Source organism: Ursus americanus, chromosome 14 (genome assembly GCF_024610735.1).
Source record: "Ursus americanus isolate L20-20 chromosome 14, mUrsAme1.1.p, whole genome shotgun sequence".
NCBI classification, from domain to species: Eukaryota; Metazoa; Chordata; class Mammalia; order Carnivora; family Ursidae; genus Ursus; species Ursus americanus.
In genome coordinates, this window is record NC_142140.1 from 53,479,621 (window position 1) to 53,501,650 (window position 22,030).

Below are 22,030 nucleotides of genomic sequence, written 5' to 3' on the forward strand. Positions count from 1 at the left end.
AAGCTAAGGGTGCATACATACTCATGAAGGGGCTTGGGCAATGGGGAATTTCAGGATGGAATTGGGGCAAAAGTCATTTTAAGGTGGTAGAGTCCAGGTCTTAGTTGATGGAAGTCACCAGGCCAGCAAGGGTCAACATCTGTCAGTTCTCAGGCTCCCGTTTGTCTGGTGTTTGAATGATCAAAGGGGTTTAAATCCTGCAAAGATAACTCAAGAATGTGCTTTGGGCAAGTAGTCCTGGTCAGGCATAGCTCACCAAGGTGGCCTGGGGCCTAAAATAATTCTTTCTTTTTTTTTTAAAGATTTTTAAATTTATTCATTCGACAGAGATAAAGACAGCCAGTGAGAGAGGGAACACAAGCAGGGGGAGTGGGAGAGGAAGAGGCAGGCTCACAGCAGAGGAGCCTGATGTGGGGCTCGATCCCATAACGCCAGGATCACGCCCTGAGCCGAAGGCAGACGCTTAACCACTGTGCCACCCAGGCGCCCCTAAAATAACTTTTCTTATGTCAAGAAAGCTATGTCTCACTTTTTCTGAGGACCCCTAACTCTTTGTGCTTACAGTGGTGATGGAAAAGAAGAACCAAGGAGTAACAATAGAGTAAGCCTTCTGAGAGAAGATAGGAAGGGATTAGACCAGTGGTTCTTAATGGGGGGGCAGTTTTGCTGCCTGGGGGACACTGGGCAATATCTGAAGACAGTTTTGATTTTGCAACTGGAGAGGATCCTACTGACATCTGCTGGGTAGAGTTCAGAGATGCTGCAAAGCACGTGGGTGCCCCCATTGCAAAGAGGTATCCAGTCCCAGATGTCAGTAGTGCCAAGGATGGGAAACTCTGGCATAGCAAAGTCAGAGATCCTGGCTTTTGATAAGAAGAGGGGCACCTGGAGGACTCAGTGGGAAGAGCATGTGACTCTTGATCTCGAAGTTGAGTTTGAGCCTCACATTGGTTGTAGAGATTACTCAAAAATAAAATCTTAGGGGCGCCTGGGTGGCACAGCGGTTAAGCGTCTGCCTTCAGCTCAGGGTGTGATCCCAGCGTTACGGGATCGAGCCCCACATCAGGCTCCTCTGCTGTGAGTCTGCTTCTTCCTCTCCCACTCCCCCTGCTTGTGTTCCCTCTCTTGCTGGCTGTCTCTATCTCTGTCGAATAAATAAATAAAATCTTAATAAAATCTTTAAAAAAAAAAAAAGGAAGACACTTCCTTGTTGTCAAATCAAGGGAGAAAGAAACCATGATGGTGTTGGACTACATTTGAACTAGTGGCAAGGAGAGGAAAAATCCTTCTCATTGTTAGTGTTTCTTTGTGAAGTAAGATAGAAGATCATTTATTGTTGAAGAGGAAAAGTTGAGACCATGTGAGATTCAAAGTCCTGGAGAAATTGTGAAAAGAGCTTTGGATAACTAAGGGATTAAATTGCTTGTAGGGATTTTTCTTTAGCATTGAAGGCCTGTTTAGAGTAGATGGCCTCAAAGTTTTAGTGCTTCCCATGAAACTGCTTAGGTAGGAATCACCCAGGTGGGATAGACACATGGTTGGAATTATCCAGAGCAGGTGTTACAACAGTCCAGAGAGAGAGAGGAATTTGAGGTTTGGAAAATATATTATTGAAAGAGCAAGTGCAGTACAAATTAAAAAGTGAACAGGGTGGAAGTATAGCTACCATGTTGACAGTGGGATGGTGTGACTTCTGTCTTGGAGAGGGCAGGAGTCTCAGGTAAGAAGTTCAGGTTACGTGACTGAGATGTGAAAGTCATGGATGTTCGCTAGCTTATGCCCTAGAACATAGAATTGTCTTGAATCAAGGCAGAGAGTCAAGAGTGTGAGTCAGGTGCTGATGACGTAATGAGGTCTATGCCTTGGTGCCATTGCAGATGAGAAACCAGGGAAGTGCCTCAGCGGAGGTGGGAGTTTTGATAAGTGATGGGCGTTGTGGTTTGGTAATGTGGTAGATTTACTTTGGGGACGAGGGAGATCAAGAACACCTGAGATCAAGAACACCTATCATATTGCTTTGAGGTTGTCCATGGCAAGACAAAGACCCAGGATCAAAGACTGAATTTGAGAGGGACACATGCTAGATGGGCTATGATGGAATTGTCCTCAGTGCAAAGGAGAAACAGAAAGCTTGCAGATTCTCTCGTTAACGTTTCTTCATTTCAGAGTCCTGCCTGCAGTGGACCAGAGCAGCAAGAAGAGGAGCATCCTGGGCATATTGACTCAAGTCTTGCAAAATGGCAGCCATGCATCTGTCTGCTATATTCGGTAAGTTCTAGGGTAGATGCACTTCACTAGAATCAAGTGGCCTTTCCCCCTTAGAGTGGGCACCAAGGAAGAAAGCCGAGTCGCCATGGAGGAGGACTGGGAAGGAGAGGCTAACGTGAGAGGAGCTGGTGTGGAACTCTGCAAACCCCTGGAGCCCCAGAATTTGCTCCCTTATGATTCAGTGGTCTTTGGGAATTTGGAGGAGGAGGCATTTGTGCATGGTGGAGAGAGAGGGAAGAACATTTAGGGGTGGCACTTCATTATCCCATCCATTTGTTTTATAAAGTTGGGAAAGATCACAACTCTACCATTCTGAGTTTCAATTTCCCTGCCTAAGAAAATGGAGACTAAATCCATTCCTCATGGGTATCAAGGCACCCTGTTTTCTGGCTCTGGCTAATAAGGGCATGTGTATATGTATGGATGACTCAGCTGATAATTGGACAATTTCTAGACTTGCGGGTGTTAAAATACTGGATGTGCCTAGGCTCTCATGTCACCTTGTCTTCTATTTCTGCTTGTTGTAGACCCTGCTGGTGCCCATGAGAGGATCACAAAGGTGGAAAACATCCACTCTGCATTACAGGTGAATTTTCTTCTAAAATAACATTTCTGTCCTGGAGTGAATGTGTTTCCTGCCAACACTCCAGAGCGTTAACCTTAAAAATAAAACTTGTCAGTGATTTTACCAGCAGAAATGGGTTTATTTGGGAATAGCAGAGAATCGCAATTTGGGGCAAGCAAGCTACAGTGAAACTGTAGGCAAGTCTGGAGAACAAAGGAGAGGAACCTCTCTTATAGAGGAAAGGAGGGAGTTGGAAGGCTGTTATAAACAAAACATCTATTGAATAAATTGGGAATTTAATGTATTGTGTCTTTCCATTGGCTGAGTTGTGTCAGTCTCTCATTCCCTGGGCTGTGCTTAAAACCTTCTTCCTCCTGCTGGGGTAGTAAGTAGTAGCTAAAGGAGTAAGGACTTGCAAGGTGTGTCTCTTCCTGTTGGGTCAGCAATGACCACTGGTGGTGGGGGTGAGAGCTCCCCTTGCTGGCCAGCTGGCTCCATATCAGTGAGGTTTCCCTTTATTAATTTTCGCAGGACGCTTAACAATCCATCTTTTATCTTGAGACCTGATGGTGGTTCCTCCAACAAAATTACTCCACTACTCTGCAGTCTTTTTCAGGCATCTTTTCTACTTAATGATGTTAGGGAGAGTAAAAGGATATAAAGTATATGGTCATTCTGTAGGGGGAAATGTATTTAGCAAGTATTTGTCTTGCAGTGGGTTCAGGTCTGTGTTGGATCCTGGAGATAGAGTAAGACTGTGAAAACTCTCAGGCTAGGTGTGGAGAGATACAGCTCATCGTGTGTTAGAGATGCTTTAAATTCTTGAGACTGACTGAGATCCTTAAGGAGTGAGAGGGAAGAGGACTGACTTCTAGGATCTTGAAATCACTATGAAAGATCATCCCCAGTGAGGTCACCCTGACTCTCTTCCCAAGAATGTTGATGGGGTTGGTTGCTGATTGAGACAGGATGTGTTGATATTTTAGAACTCAATAACCTTTGAGGATGTGGCCATGAACTTCACCCAGGAGGAATGGGCGTTGTTGAATTCACGTCAGAGAAAACTGTACAGAGATGTGATGCTGGAGAACTATAGAAACTTGGCATCTCTGGGTAAGGCTGACGATCCATTTATTTATTGAGTTTGAACATGGATTTCTGGGGTGAATAAGCCCCGGTTACCTTGTGGTTAATATGAATATTCCTGTTGGTTTCTTGTAGGTTTTTGTGGATTTTTACTTTTAAGAAAAATAGCTTGTATTAAGATATAATACACCTACCATAGTTTAGCCATTTAGAGAATACAAAGCAATATGTTGTGTATGCGTGTCTGTTTCTTGATTTTTTGTTTTGTCTTGTTTTGTTTTTGTTCAGAACATTCTCATTGCCCTGCATACAGGGCATTTCATTCCTCCCTGGTCTCTAGACCCTGGCAGCAACTAATCTACTTTCCATTTCTACAGACTTGCCTATTCTGAATATTCGTATGAATGGAATCATACCACATGCGGTCTTCTGTGACTGGTTTCTTTCCCATAGCATAATGTTTTCTATGTTTATTCATGTTGTAGCATTTATCACTACTTAATTCTTTTTTTTTAAAGACGCGTCCATTTTATTTTTTATTTTTTTTCCATTTAGAGAGAATATTTTTTTTATTTTAATGATTTTTTATTATATTATGTTAGTCACCATACAGTACATCCCTGGTTTCCGATGTAAGGCTCGATGATTCATTAGTTGGGTATAACACCCAGCGCACCATGCAATACGTGCCCTCCTTACTACCCATCACCGGTCTATCCCATTTCCCCACCCCCCTCCCCTCTGAGGCCCTCAGTTTGTTTCTCATAGTCCATAGTCTCTCATGTTTCATTCCCCCTTCTATCACTACTTAATTCTTATTTATTACTGAGTAATAGTCTGTTATGTAGACCTACCCTTTTGGTTATCCATTCATTAGCTGATGGACATTGATATTTTTGGCACTTGCTTCTGTGAATGGCGCTGCTACAAGCATTCATACAATACAAGTTTTTGTGTGGACATACATTTTCATTGACCTTGGGTATATGCCTGCGAGTAGAGTTGCTGGGCCATTTGGTAACTCTATGCTTAACATTTTGAGGAACTGCCAAACAGTTTTCCAAATTGGCTGTGTTATTTTACATTCTCTCCGGCAATGTATAAATGTTCCAAAATCTCCACATTCTTGCTAACACTTAACACTGCCTGCTTTTTGTTTATAGATATCCTAACGTTGGTAAAATGGTATCTCATTGTGGTTTTGATTTGCATTTCCTTAATGACTAGTGATGTTGAGCAACATTTCATGTGCTTATTGGGCTCTATGCTCAGTGGGGAATCTGCTTGAGATTCTCTCCCTCTTCCTCTGCCCCTTCCCCCACTCGTGCATGATCTTTCTCTCTCTCAGATAAATAAATCTTTAAAAAAATTCTTTGCCCATATAAGAATTGGATTGCTATTTTTTCTATTGAGTTGTGAATGTTCTTTATATATTCGGGATATAGATCCCTTATCAGGTATATGATTTGCAAATATTTTCTTACATTCTGTGTCTTGCCTTTTGACTTTCTTGGTGGTATCATTTGTGGCATAAAAGTTTAATTTTAATAATCCAACTTTTCAGTTTTCTGGGCTCTCAGTTATATTCCGATGGCTTATATTTCTGTCCCTGTACCAGTACCATGCTGTTGATTAGTGTTGTAGCTTTGTAGTAAGATCTGAATTGGTAAGTGTGAGTTTTCCAACGTTCTCTTTTTCAAGATTGTTTCAAGACTATTCTGGATACCTTGCATTTTCATATGAATTTTAGGCTAAGTTTGTCAATTTCTGCAAAGAATTTAGGTGGGATTTTGATAAAAGCTGCATTGAGTCTGTAGATCAATCTGGGGAGTGTTGACAACTTAGCAATATTAATTATTCCAATCTATGAACATGGGATATCCTTTCATTCATTGAGGTCTTTATTTTGTTAATATATTTTTATATTTTATTATTATGTTAGTTACCATACAGTACATCATTATGTTAATATATTTTTAATTAAAATTTTAAATTAAAGTATAATTAACATACAGTGTTACGTTAGTCTCAGGTGTACAATAGCATGATTCAACAGTTTTATATATTACTTAGTATTCATCAAGGTAAGTGTATGCTTAATCTCCTTCACCTTTTTCAGGAGGTTTGTTCTCTATAGTTTGTTCTCTGTAGTTAAGAATTTGTTTTTTTTGGTTTGTCTTTTTTTTTTTCTTTGTTGGTTTGTTTTGTTTCTTAAAGTCCACATATGGGTGAAACTCACATGGTCTTTTTCTCCAACTGACTTACTTAATGTTATACTCTAGATCTATTCATGTTGTTGCAAATGGCAAGATTTCATTCTTTTTTATGGCTGAATAATATTCCATCGTATATATGTACCACATGTTATTTATACATTCATCTGTCGATGGACACTTGGGTTGCTTCTGTATTTTTGCTGCTATAAATAAGGCTGCAACAAATGGGGGTGGAGTTATCTTTTTGAATTAGTGTTACCATTTTCTGTGGGTAAATATCCAGTAGTGGAATTACTGGATCATGTGGTAATCCTAGTTTAAATTTTTTGAGGATCCTCCATATTGTTTTCCACAATGGCTACACCAGTTTATGTTCCCACCAACAGTGCAAGAGGGTTCCTTTTTCCCCACATCCTTACCACTACTTACTATTTCTTGTGTTGCTGATTTTAGCCATTCTAACAGATGGGAGGTGATAGCTCATTGTGGTTTTGAATTGCATTTCTCTTATGATGAGTGCTGTTGACCATCTTTTCATGTGTCTGTTGGCTGCCTGGATGTCTTTGGAAAAGTGTCTATTCATGTCCTCTGCTCACTTCTTAATTGGAATATCTGTTTTTTTGGTGTTGTATAGGTATATTTTGAATATTAACCCCTTATTGGATATAGTATTTGCAAATATCTTCTCCCATTTAGTAAGTTGTCTTTTCATTGATTGTTTCCTTTACTGTGCAGAAGCTTTTTATTTTGCAGTAGTACCAATAGTTTAATGTTATTTTTGTTTCCCTTGCCAGAGCACTTGTATTTAGAAAAATGTTTCTACTGCTAATGTTGTAAATTACTTACTGCCTATGTTTTCTTCTGGGAATTTAATGGTTTCAGTTTTCACATTTAGGTCTTTAATCCATTTGAGTTCATTTTTGTGTACGGTGTAAGAAAGTGATCAGTTTTATCCTTTTGTATGTTGCTGTCCAGTTTTGCCAACACCATTTGCCAACACCCTGGGATCATGACCTGAGTGGAAGGCAGATGCTTAACTGGTTTCTGGGTGGCCCCAGAAACCCCTTACAGGATGAATTTGGGAATTTTCCTTTCTCCTTTTTTTGGGGGAACAGTTAGAGATGAATAGGTGTTAACTCTTCTTTCTTTAAATTTTAGTTTGGTAGAACTCACCTGTGAAGCCATCCGGTCCTGGACTTCTGTTTTTTGGAAGTTTTTTTTTTGTTTGTTTGTTTTTTGTTTTGTTTTGTTTCATCTTACTGATTCAATCTTTGTTTCATCTTACTGATTCAATTGGTTGGTTCAAAAATTCTATTTCTTCCTGTTTTGTTTCATCTTACTGATTCAATCTTTGTTTCATCTTACTGATTCAATTGGTTGGTTCAAAAATTCTATTTCTTCCTGTTTTGTTTCATCTTACTGATTCAATCTTTGTTTCATCTTACTGATTCAATTGGTTGGTTCAAAAATTCTATTTCTTCCTGATTCAGTTTTGGGATGTTATATGTTTCTAGGAATTTATCTGTTTCTTCCAGGTTGTCCAGTTTGTTGGCACATAACTTTTTATAATATTCTCTTATAATCCTTTGTATTTCTGTGGTGTCGTGTTGCTATTTCTCTTCCTTCATGTATGATTTTGAGTCCTTCCTCTTTTGATGAGTGTGGCTAAAGGTCTCTTGATTTTGTTAATCTTGTCAAAGAACCAGTTCCTTGTTTCGCTGATCTGTTCTATAGTTTTTTAGTCTCAATTTCATTTATTTTCTTTTTCTTTTTTTTTTTAAGATTTTATTTATTTATGTGACAGAGAGAGATGGCCAGCGAGAGAGGGAACACAAGCAGGGGGAGTGGGAGAGGAGGAAGCAGGCTCCTGGTGGAGAAGCCTGAGGTGGGGCTCGATCCCAGAAGGCCGGGATCACGCCCTGAGCTGAAGGCAGACGCTTAACGACTGCGCCACCCAAGCGCCCCTCAATTTCATTTATTTTCTAATCTTCATTATTTCTTTCCTTATACTGGATTTGGGATTTGTTCTTTTTTGTAGCTCCTTTAGGTGGAAGGTTAGGTTGTTCATTTGAGATTTTTTCCTGCTTCTTGAGGTATGCCTGTATTGCTATAATCTTCCCTCTTAGAAAAGTTTCTGCTGCATGCCAAAGATTCTGGACAATTGTGGTTTCATTTTCATTGGTCTCCATGTATTTTTAAACTTCCTCTTTGATTTCCTGGTTGGCCCATTCATTGTTCAGCAGCATGTTACTTAACCTCCATGTATTTATATTCTTTCCAGATTTTTCATTCTTGTGGTTTATTTCTAGTTCCATACCACTGTGGTTGAAAAAGATGCATGATATGATTTCGGTCTTTTCGTATTTGTTGAGACTTGTAAACTAACATGTGGTATCTTCTGTAGAATGTTTTGTGTGCACTTGAAAATAATATGTATTCTGTTGTTTTGGGATGGAATGTTCTGAATATCTGTTAGATGCATCTGGTCCTGTATGTCATTGAAATCCATGGTTTCCTTGTTGATTTTTAAAAAAACATTTTGTTTATTTGTGTGTGTGTGTGTGAGAGAGAGAGAGAGAGAGCGCGCGCATGAGCAGGGGAGAGGGTCAGAGGGAGAAGCAGACTTCCTGCTGAGCAGGGAACCCGATGTGGGAATTGATCCCAGAATGTTGTGATCACGACCCTAGCCAGAGGCAGATGCTTAACTGACTGAATCACCAAGGCACTCTCCTTGTTGATTTTCTGTCTGGATGATCTGTCCATTGATGTAAATGGAGTGTTGAAGTCCCCTGCTATCATTGTATTACTATTGATTTCCTCTGTTTTTTATAGTTTTATGTATTTGGGTGCTCCTTAGTTGGGTGCATAAATATTTACAGTTGTTACGTCTTCTTGTTGGGTTGTTTCCTTTATGATGACGTAACGTCCTTCTCTCTTGTTACAATCTGTTTTGAAGTCTATTTTGTTCCATGTCAGTATTTGCTACCTCAGCTTTCTTTTCACTTTCTTTCCATTTGCACTGTAAATGTTTTTCCATCCCTTTACTTTGAATCTGCATGTGTCTTTAAGTCTGAAATGATTGTCTTGTTGGTAGCATATAGATGGGTCCTGCTTTTTTTATCCATTCAGTCACTCTGTCTTTTGGAGTGTTTAGTCCATTTACATTCATAGTTAATTATTGATAGATATGTACTTATTGCCATTTCGTTACTTGTTTTATGGTTGCTTTTGTAGTTCTTGTCAGTTCCTTTCTTCTCTTGCTCTCTTTCCTTGTGGTTTTGTGGCTTTCTTTATGATACACTTGAATTCCTCTCTCTTTATTTTTAGGGTATCTATTACAGGTTTTTGACTTGTGATTACCACTCTTGGGTTTATATATAATATCTTACGTGTATAGCAGTCTGTATTAGATTGGTCTCTTAAGTTTGAATCCACTCTAAAAGTACTAAAATTTTACCCCCCTACACACAGGTTTTATGTATATCATGTCATACTTTACATCCTTTCATTTTGTGAATCCCTTGACTGATTTTTAAAAATATTTTATTTGAGAGACAGAGAGAGAGAGTGAGTGCGTGCATGACCAGGGAGAGGGGAGGGGCAGAAGGAGAAACAGACTCCTTGCTGGGCAGGAAGCCTGATGCGGGGCTCAATCCCAGGACCCTGAGATTATGACCTGAGCTGAAGGCAGATGCTTAACTGACTGAGCCACCCAGGTGCCCCTCCTGACTGATTTTTATTGATATAATTAATTTTATTGCTTTTGTGCTTTAATCTCCACACTGGTTTTACAAATGATGAATCTGCTACTTTTATTATGTTGGAATGTACCTGTGAAATTTTTTCCTTTTATAGTTTTATTACTTCTGATTATGGCTTTTCCTTTCCACTCAAAGGATTCCCTTTAACATTTCTTGTAAGACTGGTTTATTGGAGTTAAATTCCTTCAACTTTCCTTTTTCTGGGACAGTCTTTATTTTGTATTCTGAACAACAGCGTTGCTGGGTGGAGTATTCTTGGTTGCAGGTTTTTATCCTTCCAGCACTTTGAATACATCATGCCACTCTCTTCTGGCATGCAAAGTTTCTGCTGAAAAATTAGCTGATAGCCTTATAGGATTTCCCTTGTATGTAACTGTTGAATCTTGCTGCTTCTAAAATTCTCTATCATTCTTCTTTGCCAGTTTAATACCTATGTGTCTGGGTGTGGAGTTTCTTAGGCTGATTTTGTTGGGGGTGACTCCTGGATCTGGATGTTTGTTCCCTTCCCCAGATAAGGGAATTTTTCATTCATTATTTCTTCAAATAAATTTTCTGCCCCCTTTTCTCCCTTCTAATCTGGGATCCATATGATGCAAGTATTGTTATGCTTGATGATGTCATTGAGTTCCCTCAACCTACTCTCAAAAAATTTTTTAACTTTTATTTTTAAGTGATCTCTACACCCTACGTGGGGCTCAGACTCATAACCCTGAGATCAGGAATCACTTGCTACACCAACTGAGACAGCCAGGTGCCCCTATTTTTAATTTTAAGTGTTCTTTTTTTCCGTTCATCTTGGTTGCTTTCCACTACCTTGTCTTCCAGCTCTGTGATCTGTTTTGCTTTCTCTAGTCTACTATTCTCTCTAGTGTATTTTTAATTTCAGTTATTGAGTTCTTCATCTCTGATTGGTCGTTTTTATATTTTCTGTCCATAGAGGTCTTTAAATTCTGTTAACAATGTAAGTTTTTTTTTAAGATTTTATTTATTTATTTGTCAGAGAGAGAGAGTGTAAGCAGGGGGAGCAGCAGGCAGAGGGAGAAGCAGGCTCCCCACTGAGCAAGGAGCCCAGTGTGGGACTTGATCCCAGGGTCCTGGGATCATGATCTGAGCCAAAGGCAGACACTTAACTGACTGAGCGACCCAGGTATCCCTACAATGTCTAAGTATTAGACAATAAAAAATACTTTATAAAAAAGATTTTATTTATTTATTTTAGAGAGAAAGAGAGCAAGAGAGAGCCTGCATGAACAGGAGGAGGGAAAGGGAGACAGTCTCCTGAATACTCCATGTTGAGTGCAGAGCCTGACACCAGGCTTGATCCCACGACCCTGAGACCATGACCTAAGCTGAAACCCAGAGTTAGATGCTTAACTGACCGAGCCACCCAGGCACCCCTAAGTCTTAAACTTCTTATGTTTTTTTTTTTTTTAAAGATTTTATTTATTTATTTGACAGAGATAGAGACAGCCAGCGAGAGAGGGAACAGAAGCAGGGGGAGTGGGAGAGGAAGAAGCAGGCTCATAGTGGAGGAGCCTGATGTGGGGCTCGATCCCACAATGCCAGGATCACGCCCTGAGCCAAAGGCAGACGCTTAACCACTGTGCCACCCAGGCGCCCCTTAAAGTTCTTATGTTAAATCTATCCCTAATCATTTTTTGATCCTGTTGTCAATGGAATTGTTTTCTTGGTTTCATTTTCATTATATTAATTGCTGGTATATAGAAATAAAATAGATACATTGTGTATGATCTTTTCCTTGCCACCTAACAGTTTTTTTTGTGTGTGGATTATTTCAGATATTCTATTTATAAGCTTATGACATCTGTGAATAGAGATGGTTTTTCTTCTTTCCAAATTGGATAACATTTATTTCTTTTTTCCTTGCCTAGTTGTCCTGGTTAGAATTTCTAATGTAATGTGGACTATAAGTGGCAAGAATGGACATCCTTTTGTTGTCATTCTTAATCTTAGGGGGATAGTTTTCAGTCTTTGTCCATTAAGTCTGTTTGGATGATTTTAAATATTTTATTAAATATTTGTCTACTAACTCCGAAGTATGGCCTTTTAAGGGATGTTTTCTATTGGCTGCTTTTCTTACCCCATATGTATGGTATACTTTCCTGTTTCTTTGCATGTCTCTAATTTGTTCTTAAAAATGACATTTTATTTTTAATTTTTTAAATTTAAATTCAATTAGCCAGCATATAGTACATCAGTTTTCAGATGTAGTGTTCAGTAATTTATCAGTTGCATATAACACCCAGTGCTCATTACATCAAGTGCCCTCCTTAATGCTCATCACCCAATTACTTCACCCCCCCACCTGCCCTCCAGCAACCCTCAGTTTAAGAGTCTTTATGGTTCATCTCCCCCTCTGATTCCCCCCCTTCAGTTTTCCCTTCCTTCCCCGAATGTCCTCTGTGCTATTCCTTACGTTCCACATATGAGTGAAACCGTATAATTGTCTTTCTCTGATTGACTTACTTCACTCAGCATAATACCCTCCAGTTCCATCCACACTGATGTAACAGACACATGAAAATGACATTTTAAATAATATATTCTACTAACTCTAGTATCAGATGCCTTTGCTGTCAAGGTTTATTGTTTTCTTGTTGGTGCTTGTTTGTTTAGTGACCTTCCTAGCTGAATTCCACAGGTTCTGTATTCCCTGAAATGCTCAGCCACAGAGTTTTCTCCTAACTTTTAAAGTGCTTATTTTGTGGCACTTGGGTGGCTCGGTCAGTTAAGTGTCCTACTCCTGATCTCAGCTCAGGTCTTGATCTTAGGGTTGTGAGTTCAAGCCCTGTGTTGGGCTCTACACTGGGCATAGAGCCTACTTAAAAATAATTTAAAAAATTAAAAAAGTAAACACAAAGTAAAAACAAAAAAAAGAACAAATAAAAAGTAAAAAAATAAATAAAAATTAAAAAATTAAAAAGTGCTTTAAAAATTTTTTAAGTGTGGTTTCCTGGTCATTGTAACTTAGTCCAACAATGATTAGAAGCACTTTCTTAAATGCCTTGCCTACGTCTCTTCGTCCCTTGCCAAGTAGATCTATGTAAGAAGTCATACCTTTAAGCTTCAGGCAACTTACAAGACCAGGTTATTTTTCATTTCCAGCTTGGGCAGGGTCTAAAAGTCAACCAAAGCTCTGTGACTTTGGACTTAACCTCTTTCCTGGGAATGTGCATAACCTTGCTCATGTACAGAATTCTGGATCCCCAGGAACTGATTGGAGCTTTTAAAAGTCCCCAAGGCATCACCCAAACCTCAGAGCTTTTTTCCTGCTAAGCTGAGCTCTGAGTAAAATCCAATAGCCACAGCACACTGAGGGTACAGATTTTGTGGGGAGCTGCAAGCTTAGATTAATAATGAATTAACAGATTATGGATGGTAGGTTTTAATGAAAAAGGACTCATTGATGGACAATGGATTTTAACGTAAGAGTACAAAGGACTCATTGATAACGGTTTCAGATTCTACATTGCAGCTAACATAAAGAAACCTCCACTTGTTGAGTTTTGGTGACTTATCAAAGAATATCCACACTGATTTTTAAAGACTATTAATATATTCCTCCCCTTTCCAACTACTTATCTGTCTGAGCCTAGATTTTCTTCATATCTTCAACCAAAACAACATAGAACACACACTGAATGCAGCAGTGGATATGAGAATCCACTGGTCTTCTTTTGAGCCATGTATTAATGAGGTGTACAAAAATGTAAAAAAATGGTATCTCTCTCCTCAGTAGCTTTTTAAAAATAAATAGAAGTACTTTAGAAAAATAATATAGACTGCTCTGGGGCTTGTCCTTTTAACAGTGCTCAGGTCTCTGTTGACTGCAAGGCATCTGGCTTTTGACTATTATGCCATAGAGCTAAGGAGAGAGCAAGAATAGAAATAATCTGAAGTTAAAATGTCAAAGACCCTTTTCTCTTACCGAGGTTCAGTGCTTTTTCTTGGATAGACAAATTTCCATGTGTTCTCTGTCTTTGGTTAATTTCTAGAGTTCTGAATTGATAGAATCAATTTGTTTTGCCCATCCTTGGTGGTTTTAGTGGGGGAGGTGACTTAAACAGGGTCCTCATTCTATCACTCTGAAAGCTGATCTCCCAAGTGCTTTACTTTTGCTTTGTCTGTTAGAAATTTGTCATAATCATTTTGCTGCTCCTAAAGCCACACTTGACCTACCTTCAGAACCTCAAAGACAGAGTTGCCATGGTTTGATGGTAGTTTTGTTGTACACTACATGGTCCCTCACATGCATTGTTCCCCGTTATAGAAAAGCAGCTCAGCAAACCCACTCTGATCACCCAGATGGAACAGGAAGATGGAATGAAAACAGAGACAGGAAGTCACCAAGATATCTGTTCAAGTGAGCAATGGGCATATATGAATGTTTTGTACTACATCTGGTGGGGGTGAAGAAGAGGTACATTATAAAAAGTCAAACAGGGAACTTAATACCTTTTAAATTTGAGGAGAAAGCAGAGACCATTTGGTTGAGTTTATTCATGTACTTTCAGAATTCCCTGGTCTTTGGCTTTTAACCTATCATTTCATACTTTTCTTGCTCTGAAAGACAGACCTGTCTCGTGCTTTAATGTTTACATATAGAATCACTGTCAAATTCTTCCCATTTTGTGCATATATACACATGCGTGTACATACATATACATACATATGTATATATATACACATATACATATATGTGTATATGTATATGTGTGTGTGTAACATATATATATATATATATATATATATATATATATATATATATATATAGCCTTTGCTTGTTAATGTAATTTTCAATCATGATAGAACCGTTCCTTAGTAAGTGATACAAAACACTAAAGCATGTAAATATCATTCTTTTGATCAAGAATGAATTTGTCTTGCACATTGTCTTCCTAAGTTTAGGGTCTGTTTGAAGAGAAATCCACATGGACCTTAGTTTTGTCCTTATCATCCTGCCATTTCATACTCGAGGCTGTTCCCTGTTTGTTTCAGATTGGGCTTGGGCTTTACCTGCTCTTGTCAGCATATTGACAAAAACTTACTTTACTCCCCAATTTGTTCAGATGGGATGGTTCTCCTTAAAACCAAACAAGCGCAACATAAGCAAGATACTTCGGAGAAAGAAGCACTCAGTGGCAGGAAGGTAAGAGTCACATGAGAATTTCTTGCTCTCTGTTAGAAGTCCAGAATTCTGTGTAATAAAAGGAACACATGAACTAACGGGGCAATTTGAGGCACTCATTCTACCAATAGAAAAAAGGAAATTCTCTAAATATCATGAATTTGAAGGAAACTCACACACTAGCTCCAAAAATGGTTGCAGAGAATTCCAAAAGTAAATATTTTCATAGTGGAAGTTAGATATTAAATATTGAAAACATTTACTCCAAAGCATTTACATGTTAAAACCCTAAAGACACCCTGACGGGACCCATCTGGTTTAAGATTCATCTTTATTCAAGCTAATAAATTCATACAGGAATTGTGTATGTTCACTAAGAAGATGTTAGGTAAGCTCTGGTTCTAATAAAGTGCTTGTTTAAACATGTCAGAATTTATGAGTATGGGGAGGAAGATTCTCAATCAATATAATGAATGTGATAAATCTAGTGATCATAACTCATTTAAATCAATAGGAGCAAACTCATGGAACAAGATCCATTGAACAGAATAAAATTGCCTTGAGCTTGAAATCTAGCATCACTTGGAATCAGAGAATTCATCCTGGTGAGAATCCCCATCAACCCCTTCATCTTGGGAAGGCCCTCAGAGATTGGATACACCTTAACCCACATGAGAACATTGTTTCTGGGGGAAAATCCAATGACTTTAAAAATGATAAAAATACCTTCATAGGGAATTCTTTCTTAGCTGTTCACAAGAGACAACATACCAGAGAGAAATCCTATGAATGCACTGGCTCTAGGAAAGTCTTAAGTTCAGCCTTACACTTTAAGCATGAAAAAGCTTGCATTAGAGAGAAATCTTTTGAGTGTATCCTGTGTGGTAAAGTATTGCAGAACCACTCATCCATTGCATTGCACATGAGAACCCACAGTGGAGAAAAACCTTTTAAATGTAACCAGTGTGGGAAGGCCTACAGTTCAAGCTCTTACCTTACTCGGCACAAGAGAATTCACACTGGGGAGAAGCCCTATGAATGCCGTGACTGTGGAAAAACCTTTAGAGATAGTTCACTTCTGCGACAACATGAAGGAATTCATTCAAGAGACAAACCCTACAAATGTGATCAGTGCAGCAAAACCTTCAGTAGAAGCTCAAGGCTTACCATGCACAAGATAATACACACGAAAGAGAAGCCCTATTCCTGCAGTGATTGTGGGAAAACCTTCAGTATTCTTTCATATCTTACAAGACATAAGAGAATCCACACTGGAGAGAAGTCCGTTGAGTGTAGCCACTGTGGAAAAGCATTAAGTAGTCCATCAGCCCTGAAGACACACCTGCGGATACATACTGGAGAGAAACCTTACAAGTGTGATCTGTGTGGGAGAACTTTTAGAATGAGCTGTAATCTTAATGTGCACAAGAAAATGCATGCTGGAGAGAAACCATGTACTTGCAATGACTGTGGGAGAGCCTTTAGAGATCACTCGTGCCTTAAAGAACACGTGAGGATTCACACTGGAGAGAAACCCTTTGCATGTAATCAGTGTGGGAAAGCCTTCAGAGTGAAATCTTTCCTCACTTTGCACAAGAAAATTCACACGAGAATGAAACAATATGAGTGTAAGGAATGTGGGAAAGCCTTCGGTGGTCTCTTATCTCATAGGAGGCATATGAAAAAGCATACCAGGGAAAAGAAACCCTTCAAGTGTAGTGAGTGTGAAAAAGCTTTTAGGAGGCATGTGTCCCTTACAATACACATAAGAACTCACACTGGAGAGAAACCATATGAGTGTGATCAGTGTGGGAAAACCTTCAGCGTAAGGTGTAATCTTACTGTGCACAAGAGAGTCCATACTGGCGAAAAACCCTATCAGTGCAATGTCTGTGGGCATGCTTTCAGTAAGCTCTCGTCTCTTCGGCGGCATCACGAGAGCACTCATGCTGGATAAAATTCCTAGTAGTGTCCATGTGCAGTAGTTTTCAGTGAACTCTCCATCTTGAAGGCATACAAGCAAATGCTAACTGCAGAGAAGAACTCTATGTAAAGAATGGGAGAAAGCCTCTGAAAAATAGATTTGTGGAAGAAATACAAGTTATGCAGTGACTGTGATAAATCCCCTATTCATCCCCTAGGTATGTGACCACTTGATGCTGAAAGTAAAAACCTCTTAGTGTCTTCAAGACTTGTCACTTGAGAAAAATAAATGCCTAATGTTTTAAGCCTCCATGTTTACAGTGTGTGAGTGTGTGTGTGTTTTGGGAGGGAGGTTTTATTCACAAATGACTATCACTAACATATAACCCATGACAGTGTTTTAGAAATTCTTATGCATAATTAAAGAATTGAATTGCTGCTGGGGTACCAGGATGGAGGTTACCTGTATTAACTATTAAACACACTGGTCAAGAAGTAGAACACTATCAACACTAAGAATCCTCCTCCAGTGCTTCCTTTTCACTCATGAATCACCCCGTTTCTTGCCACCAGAACAGGTATCCTCTCTGGATTCAGTGCATTTTTTAAAAGATTTTTTTAAAGTAATCTCTGCACCCAGTGTGGGGCTCAAACTCACAACCCAAGATCAAGAGTCACATGTTTCACTGACTGAGCTGGCCAGGTGCCCCTAGAATCATGCATTTTCAACAGCTTTATTGAGATACAATTTACGTGTCAAGGTATAAAATTCAGTGCTTTTTAGTATGTTTACAGAGTTATATGCACTATTGCACCTGATACGTTATCACCGTATCTGGATTCTGCTCAACACTGTATTTGTGCAATTCATCTATGTTCTTCCTTTAGCAGAGTTTTATGCTCATTGATACATAGCTTTCCATTTTATGAATATGCACAATTCATTCAACTGTTCTGGACATTTGGGTTGTTTATAGTTGGAGTATTTTTTTTTAAAGATTTTATTTGAGAGTGAGCAAGAACAAGAGAGACACAGGGAGAGGGAGAAGAAGACTCCCCACTGAGCTGAGAGCCTGATGTGGGACTCGATCCCAGGACCCCGAGATCATGACCCAAACCAAAGGCAGACGCTTAACCAACTGAGCCACCCAGGAGACCTATCGTTGGGGTATTTTATAAGTAGTTCTGCCATGAACATTCTTGTACATGCTTTGGTTCACAGCTGTACATATTTTTGTAGGGTGTATGTTTTAGGAGTGCAGTCTGGGTCATAGGGAATACGCATGGTCACATTTATTCAACACCACCAAACAGTTTTATGAAGTAATTGTTTTAATACACATGTCTGCTCTCTTGGTAGTATTTTACATTGTCTTTTTCTTTTTGGCAATTTTGATGTGTATGCTGTAGGACCATATTTTGATTTTTAAATTTTTGAAAAACTTTTTTCATTTTGAACCAGTTTTGCACTTACTAGAAAAGTTTGTACAGAATCCTGTATATCCCTCAGTTTCCCAATGTTCATGTAATTAATTTATCACCTGCTTCCTTCTGGTTAGTGTTTCTTTGTGTGTGTGATCTCTAAGATTGCTGTTTTTGATGTCTGTTTTCCAGGTAACCTCCAAAAGCCTGCCCAAGTAACTAGTAAATTGTTTTCTTTGCATGCACGCTTCTATTACAGTACTTACCACATTCATGAAGGGACTTTATTTCTTAGAGTGACTTTGTGGAGATAATCCCATGATAACATGCTCTGCGTCCCCAGTCTCTGTTCCTATGGGGACTTAAACACCACTTTGCTTCTCTTACTCTTCCAGTGATAATCTCTGCCTCAAAGAATGCTGGGAATTGTTATAATGAGAAGCTTATCAGTTCTCTTAAGGTCAGACCCAAGAAATCCAAGAATGAGGTTCCCTGCCTGGAGGTGAGAGGAAACATGTGGGAAGAGAATTGATGTACCCCTGTCCTTTCAGGGTCAGGAAGTCTGGTCATCCATGAGTCCTTTCTATTGAGCTGTTCTCCTTGAGGATTTGAAATGCCTTGGGGAAGAAACGGCAGTACATATTTGGCTAATGAGGAGCTTTGGAAATTGAGCTCCCAGGGCCACAGAGATTATAGGGTCTACCTGTGACCACTCCTCTCAAAGCCCTGCTCATGTCAGAAAACACAGTTGAGTCTCCTGAGATGATCCCTCTTGTCCTGGAGCCCAGTTGCCTTACTTGGTTCCTCTGCCCTTTCTGGGAACAGATTCCCCATCTCTACCCTTCAATATCTAGAGGAAAGGTGAATTACTCATTGGTAACTTCGAGGCAATCTGATGTGCCCTACTAAATGCTGTGAGAAATTGAAAGATTTTTTTTTAAAAATCAGCCTATCTGGAGAACCTCCAAGAGGTAAGAGAAAGTTTAGTAGGATTAAGTTACATTGAATTTGCCATCAGCTTTCATTTCCTGCTCTTATTCTGCCTTTTAAATTCCAGGGACTCTTTCCCTACCAAACATGAATTAGCCCCTTCAGAAATTGGACACATAGGGGCACCTGGGTGGCTCAGTCAGTTAAGCGTCTGCCTTCAGCTCAGGTCATGGTCCCAGGGTCCTGGGATCCAGTCCCGCATGGGCCTCCCTGCTCAGTGGGGAGCCTGCTTCTCCCTTTACTGCTCCTCCTGCTGGTGCATGCTCACTCACTCACTCACTCTCTCTGTGTCAAATAAAATCTTAAAAAAAAGAAATTGGACAGATAATTCTACAGTTCTCTGGTTTCCCTCATTTTGGGGGGCTGTGAATGGGACTAGGATGGGTGAGTTTGGCTTCTCCTTTTTCACCGTATCTGGTTCCAGCCTTTATCCTCAGAGAACTCAAGTCTTGACCCAACCTCTTACTGTAAGGACCTTGAGAGGAGGTTGAGACCCATTAGTCTACCTTGCCAGTCTTTCTCTGAAAACCCCCAAAGAAAATACAAAATATTTTAAACATTCAGAACAGCACAGTGAGCAGTAAAATAAATAGCTATGCAACTACTTTTCAGAATTAATGCTGACATTTTGGCTGCATTAGCTTCAGACATTTTAAAAGTAATTATAAGTATACATGATACATATTATATTTTAAACTGAGTATCAGATCCAAATCCGACAGAGAAAGGCCTTTCTTTGCCTTCAGACGGGTAATTACATATCATGATATATATAAAAAAAATCATGGACAAATCCTCTATTATTCCCCTCCTCCCCTCCCAGAGGTTACCACTCTGGAATTCGTGGGTATTTGCCATGGATAGTTTAACACTACTAGTACATGTGAACATGTCTGGTAAATCTATAGAAAAAAACTGTAATTAACCCAAATGCCCATTGATACGAGAATGTATGTTAAAACTAATAAACCAGATCTTGTTGTGTCAATCTTGATAAATATAGACAAGACAATGTAAAGCCAAAAAAAGTTGCTGATTTGAATAATATACTATGTATAATAAATGCGAGCATGTAACATAATGTAACCCATAAACATAGAATGTTTATGGGCTACATTATTATTCATGTGAAACATTCTAGGGGAATGATAACATGCAAAATTCAGTGTCATGCTTACCCTCAGAGAGGGATGGTCACTATTAAGATTGTGTATGAATATGCTGGGGCTTCAAGGAGATCTGCATTGTTTCTTAAATAAAACTGGCGCAAGCTTGGCACAGTATCAAATTCGTCATGCTGTCGGGTGGGCTTAAGCCCTTCATTGTCACTTTGTACTTGTTGGGATACTTACATTGAACATAAAAAACATGAAATAATTATTTTAAGGAGTATTTATGATGACATAAACTTCATCATGCTATACCTGTCATATAAACTGCTTGTCTCCTTCAGTAATTTTTGGTCTAATTTTAAACAGTGAGAAGTAATGTAAATATTTAGATTTCGCATATTTAAAACAACATTAAAAAATTAAGGCTGATACAATAGTATAAAATACTAAAATGGCGTACCATGAGTATGCCATAACTATGTATTTCCATACTGATGATATTTCAGTTATTTCATTTTTCTATTTCGCTATACTGAGGGCTCCCAGTGGGATTTTGAGTACATCCCTTTCAGCCCTGAGATCATACTCTCGGGGTGCCTTCCCTCCTTGCCTCTTTCACTCTGTCTCACTCTGTTTCCCTTCTGGACATTAGGACTTGTCCACAGCTAAAACCAAAAGTGATAGGAAAAGTTATTGCAAGGCCCCACTATGCTTGGTGCTTTTCATCTCTGCAATATCTTTGTATGTTTTTTATAGTAGTTCCCATTATAAAAATGAGAAAATTGAATCTGCTCAGAGAGATTCAGGGATCTTCTAATGTCACAGATCTGTGTTACAATTGGGGGATTAATGATTAAACCAAGGAGTGTCTGTGTTCAAGCCTTACCCCTGAGATGGTTTTTATGATGCTTGTCTTTCTCCAGGAAAAAAGTCAACTCCACTCAGGGCCTCAATTTGTGAAGCAAAGGGCTCACATTAGGTGGGCTCATTGCATACATCTTGATTCTACCATATATTTGAGATACTGTTACAGAAATTCCTTCAATTCAGGAATGCCTGGGTGGCTCAGTCAAGCCTCTGCCTTTGGCTCAGGTCATGATCCCAGAGTCCTGGGATCAAGTCCCGCATCGTGTTCCTTGCTTGGCAGGGAGCCTGTTTCTCCCTCTGCCTGCTGGTCCCCTTGCTTGTGCTTGCTCGCTCACTGACAAATAAATAAAATCTTAAAAAAGAAATTCCTTCAGTTCATTACTTCACGAGAATGGTAAACTGATGGTTAGACACTGCCAGCCCATGCCAATCCCCTATTGCCACTTTTTTTTATTTTAATGTTTTTTTTAAATTATGTTAGTCACCATACAGTACATCCTTGGTTTCTGATGTAAAGTTCGATGATTCATTAGTTGCGTATAACACCCAGTGCACCATGCAATACGTGCCCTCCTTACTACCCATCACCGGTCTATCCCATTCCCCCACCCCCCTCCCCTCTGAGGCCCTCAGTTTGTTTCTCATAGTCCATAGTCTCTCATGCTTCATTC

General features: G+C 39.3%; 1 protein-coding gene across 1 annotated transcript; it reads left to right on the top strand.

Annotated features, from left to right (window-relative positions):
- The first annotated feature begins 2,237 nt into the window (after window positions 1-2,237).
- Window positions 2,238-17,002, top strand: LOC123777632 (uncharacterized). Its single transcript, XM_087867738.1, has 6 exons — window positions 2,238-2,268; window positions 2,796-2,854; window positions 3,820-3,951; window positions 14,193-14,280; window positions 14,987-15,066; window positions 15,560-17,002. Exons 1-6 carry the CDS (start codon window positions 2,238-2,240, stop codon window positions 17,000-17,002), a joined length of 1,833 nt encoding a protein of 610 aa, XP_087723864.1.
- The last annotated feature ends 5,028 nt before the right edge of the window (window positions 17,003-22,030 follow it).

Coding starts and splice junctions, on each gene's coding strand:
- LOC123777632 (XM_087867738.1), top strand. CDS start 2,238: ATGGCAGCCATGCATCTGTCTGCTATATTCG. Junction 2,269..2,795: donor GCATCTGTCTGCTATATTCG/GTAAGTTCTAGG, acceptor TGCTTGTTGTAG/ACCCTGCTGGTGCCCATGAG. Junction 2,855..3,819: donor ACATCCACTCTGCATTACAG/GTGAATTTTCTT, acceptor TTGATATTTTAG/AACTCAATAACCTTTGAGGA.